Genomic DNA, 5,000 nt, shown 5'->3' on the forward strand with positions numbered 1-5,000 from the left:
ATGGGTCAGTGGCTTTTCTGCTTTAATACCAGCCAGCACATCAGAAGATTGTTATAATATGACAAGGACTATTAAAACAGCCTCAACAGCTACTGTATACTACATTTATCGGCGACGGACTCCCGTTTGTATATTGTATTTTTTTGTCCCCGGACTGGGCCACGTCTATTAAAACTAAAACTTCTGTCCAACTAGATTCGTCTTCACCAACATCGTCTTTCATATATTTTAAAGCTGATTTTTTATTTAAAGAAAAAAAGAAAACAAGAAAACCGGAAAGAAAAGTTTCATAACGAAACAAAATCATGCATCGTATCTATATATATGAATACGTATGAACCAAAAATTGTGGAACCAGGAGAATAATTTACAACCTTAAAACGTTAATAGTACTGCTTTACTATGCATATAGCATTGGTATAGTGTTGATTTTCATTTATGATCATTCGTCAATTTTTCTTTTGCTACTTATAAAACTGTTTATTGGCGATTACAAGCACAATAATGACGATAGCAACAATAACTATCGTTCTAAAGGAACTAATACTTCTGCCTACAGACCTACACACGACTAATATGTGTGCACACACGCTCTGTATCACTGAGAGGTAAGTCTGTCGATCGAATTTAAAAGAGACAAACTTAAACTATTCGGAACGTCTCCTACAGATCGCAAACAAAAACATTTTCTTTCCCTTGGTAACAAAAAAAGAAAAAGAAAAAAAAGGAAGCGAATGGGTACCAGATAAAACAAAAACAACTATGCAAGAAACAATATCGGGATTAGGCTTGTTTAATCCTTATCTCTCTCTCTCTTTCTCCCTGTCGTTCTATCATCCCTATTCACGCTTTCCCTCTTCGGATGTTGGCAATGGGTCAGGTATATAGCAGATAACTAGATAAATGTATGTATGCTTCTATAACATTATAAAGATATTTTAAAATCTGGTTTTTACTTGAACGTGTAATACGAGTTATCTCCAGTGACGGTTGAAGGAGAGAAAGAGAGAGAAAGTGAATGTGTGTGTGTGTGTTTCGTTCTGTGTATGTGTGTATGCGGCGTCATTTCTTAAAAAGCTATCTGCCTAGATAGAATTGACACAATTGCGCTTAACACCATTCATCTCTTCGGCTGTCTTTCTTCGTAGTCTTTATTTTCTTTTTATTTACTAAACTCATATCCCCCTCTACCCAAAACGGTGTTTGTTGCTGTTTTCTTTCCTGCATAGATTTCCTCTATTTGTTTTTTTCTCCCCTTTTTTCTGCTAGTATTTATTTCTCTCTCCGACTTGTGTGTGTAAAAACATTACCTAATTTCTATTGTTGTTCGAGTTGATATATCTGTCGACGGTCGAATTCGGAAACTTTTAGCATAGCACTCTCATTTATAAATGAAGTAAAGTAATTCTTAATTTTAAAAGCCGACACTTGGTATTCGGGCAAAGCGGTATATCTGCTTCATAAGAATCAAGACTCATTAAAATTAACCATGAGCTTTTGTTTTTAACGCATTGTTTATTAATGCTCATGTTATAACTAACATCTAATGATATTTTTCGTTCATTTGTTTTATGCTAAATAAAACTGCATTAAATCACAAATCTAAAACAGAAGACAAGCAGATTAAAAAAAAAAAACTAAAGCAGAGTACTATCATTATTTTCTATTTCTCTTCACTCTGTTGGCATGAAACATTCTTTTTAGTGTTCCTATCGACTAATCTTATTTTGTTTACTTGCCTTCCTGTCCTAGCTAAATGCAGCCAGCAAGATTAGTTGGATCAATACGACACTTTCAACGACTCATGGGGAAATGTTTTTGGCACATTAATGTTACACAGTAAATAACTATAACTATAAATAGCTCCTCGATCAAGAAGTTTGTTAGGTTTTGCATTTTCTTTCTTTTGTTACAGCCTTATTCTACAAATCTTATTCTACTGCTGTGTAGAATCTGATGTGGGACAATTCAACATATTTTTTTAGTGTGTTGTAGTGATTTCTCACATAGGCACAGGGTCAATAACAATACTAATTGACTAAGTAGTCTGTTGCTTCTTTGCATTCGGTGCAATTAATAAGGTAGTAAGATTTTTAAAGTTAATTTGCTGACACTGTAGAGATTCCGTTTGCTTACTAGTTGTATCTCCGCCCATCCATACACCCCACCGACACTATCACCACTCTCCACCTTTTCTTTCTATTACCAACACAGCAACAATTCTTGCTATTTCACTGTTTATCTTCGCTCGCATTCGAGGACTAACCAAATACTTACTTCAAGAGTGTGAGAAAGAGAAAGAAAGCGGAGCAATAACATCAGCAACAACAAAGACTTAGCAACAAAACTAACTGCTGACTTTAAAAAATTTGTTTCCTTCTCAAAACGAAAAAAAAAGAAGAAAAAACCTACACAAAACCCAAACAAATAACAACTCTAAGGCGTCTGTCTGTAACCAGCCGTCTCTGATTGCTTTCATTTCTCGGATATTCAATATTATTTACATTGTTTGCCGACTCCTACCTCCGTCTGTATTGGCATTTACTTTCTTCTTTCCACGGAGAGACACTGGAGAGAAAAAAAGTGTCAAAATGCAAGTAAAGATTTGTTTGTTTGTTTCTTCTGTTGATATGTCTATAATGCATACAGAAATGCACCTTGTGTAAATAAATAAATAAGAAACGAAAAAAAGACAACATTGGAAAAAACGAGTAGAATCTAATTTACCGTAACATGGATAAATCAAATGAGTAAATAATAGTTAATCGCAAAAAAAAGTTTTAAAAAATAGAAAAGAAACTTATTGTTTATTTCGATACAAAAACGAACAAAAGACAATTTATGTTTTATATTTACCACATGAAAACATTCCTACCGGAGTCTAGTGTTACTACTTGCATACGGACTGTTTTGGTGTTATAACTAATTCCATCACCACGAAGCCATGCATCCTGCCAAAGTTATTACACAGGTTTCAATTTTTCGTCCAACATATTCTGCATCCTCCACACTTCGGACGTTCATACAAATGGTGCCCGGCAAACCGTCCATGCCGTTCCAAACTTCTCTGTTATTCATCAGTATTCTACTTCTAGGGTTTTTACCGTCCAGCAAACCATCATTAGTTACGGGTGAAGTCGTAAGGACATGCGATCCGATTGAAATTCCGACCTGCAAACGACAAGGTTACAATGTCACGGGTATGCCTAATTTAGCCGGTGACGATAAACAACGGGATGCTCAGCTACAGCTTAATACATTCAGTCCACTTATTCAGTATGGCTGTAGTTCTCAATTAACTTTTTTCTTGTGTTCCGTCTTTGTGCCAATGTGCACAGATAAAGTGAAAGAACCGATCGGGCCATGCCGACCTATGTGTGAAAGTGTGAAACGGAAATGTCAACCTGTTTTACAAGAGTTCGGCCTCAGTTGGCCTCACATTCTCAACTGCTCTAAATTCCCACCAAACAATAATCAAGACCATATGTGCATGGACGGCCCCGGCGAAAAAGAGGAAGATGAAAATAAAGATCACTTGGAACCAGATAAATCTGACAAAAGACCTACAAATCCTGGTTGGAAACATATAACAACATATCCACATTCACGCCCTTCCGGCAGCTGTTCTCACAAACGTCATCCAGAGAATTACATCTTTGTCAATCGAACTGAAAGATGTGCCCTACGCTGTGGCAGACACGACGCTTTTACTTATAATGACAAGGAATTCTCCGATGTATGGATGGCCATTTGGTCAATTTTATGCTTTTCCTCGACACTTTTTACCGTCTTGACATTTTTAATTGACTCTCAACGTTTCCGCTATCCGGAACAGCCCATTATTTTCCTTGCTATGTGTTACAATATCTACAGTATCGCCTACATTGTACGGCTTATTGCTGGTCGACAAAATATCTCCTGTGATGTTCACCGTGAAGTTCGCCGGGAGTACTCTATATTGATACAAGAAGGTCTGGAGAATACTGACTGTGCTATTGTGTTCTTGTTGCTCTACTTCTTTGGTACTGCTAGTGCCTTATGGTGGGTAATACTTACTGTAACGTGGTTTTTTTCTGCCGGGCTCAAGTGGAGCCATGAAGCTCTTCAGGTTCACAGTTCTTACTTTCATTTAACAGCATGGGCTATCCCAGCCATAAAAACAATCATAATTCTTATCATGCGTGATGTGGATGCTGACGAACTAACCGGGATATGCTTTGTAGGCAACCAAAACGACAATTCATTAATCGGGTTCGTCATCGGACCCCTTGTATTTTACCTGTTTGTGGGCACAGCTTTTCTTGTAGCTGGTTTTATATCGCTCTTTGGAATACGACGGCAGGCCCGTAACGGCGGTGTAAAAACAGATAAGCTGGAAGTGCTCATGGTAAGAATAGGGGTATTTTCAGTTCTTTATACGCTGCCAGCCACCTGTGTTATTGCCTGCTTGTTCTACGAATACACCAACAGGAAAGACTGGTATTCTGCCGGTTCTACGTCCAAACCGAGCATAGAGATTTTTATGTTGAAAATATTTATGAATTTAATCGTTGGTATTACCAGTGGCATGTGGATATGGTCGTCGAAGACTATCCACTCGTGGCGGAAGTTTGTCGGACGGTTTTGTTGCAAGCAGAATGAAAGAAAGTCCATTGAGTACAGTATACCTAGTCAACAGTACAGAATTATTTCAAAACCTACACGGACGATTCGCATCGACAAGACAAAACGAAGTAAAAGTGGTAGCGAGACTGTTGTTTAGAAATATGTATGGATGAATCTGTGAGTGTGTGTGTGGATGCATATTTTGTTGTGTCTGACACATTGCTGTAAATATACAATGCTACCGATTCTGTTGACAATTGTGTATAGAAATGTATGAGTCGAGTTATACAGGTAATTATGTATGTATATTTGTGTGAGTGTGTGTGTGTCTGTGCGCATCTATGTATATATACGTATGTATGTTTATAAATGTATATATATATATATATATATAT

At 37.1% G+C, this 5,000-nt stretch overlaps 1 protein-coding gene across 1 annotated transcript in view; it reads left to right on the forward strand.

The window, feature by feature from the left end:
• LOC106874964 (frizzled-4) overlaps positions 1 to 5,000 on the forward strand; it is a 12,305-nt gene that overhangs the window by 627 nt on the left and 6,678 nt on the right. The window contains exon 1 of the mRNA XM_014922886.3: positions 1 to 5,000. This exon is cut by the window's left edge and continues 627 nt beyond it; it is cut by the window's right edge and continues 6,678 nt beyond it. Within this exon, the coding sequence (XP_014778372.1) occupies positions 2,945 to 4,762 (1,818 nt within the window). The 5' untranslated portion in view covers positions 1 to 2,944 and the 3' untranslated portion in view covers positions 4,763 to 5,000.

This window comes from Octopus bimaculoides, chromosome 1 (genome assembly GCF_046866305.1).
Source record: "Octopus bimaculoides isolate indiv1 chromosome 1, ASM4686630v1, whole genome shotgun sequence".
NCBI classification, from domain to species: Eukaryota; Metazoa; Mollusca; class Cephalopoda; order Octopoda; family Octopodidae; genus Octopus; species Octopus bimaculoides.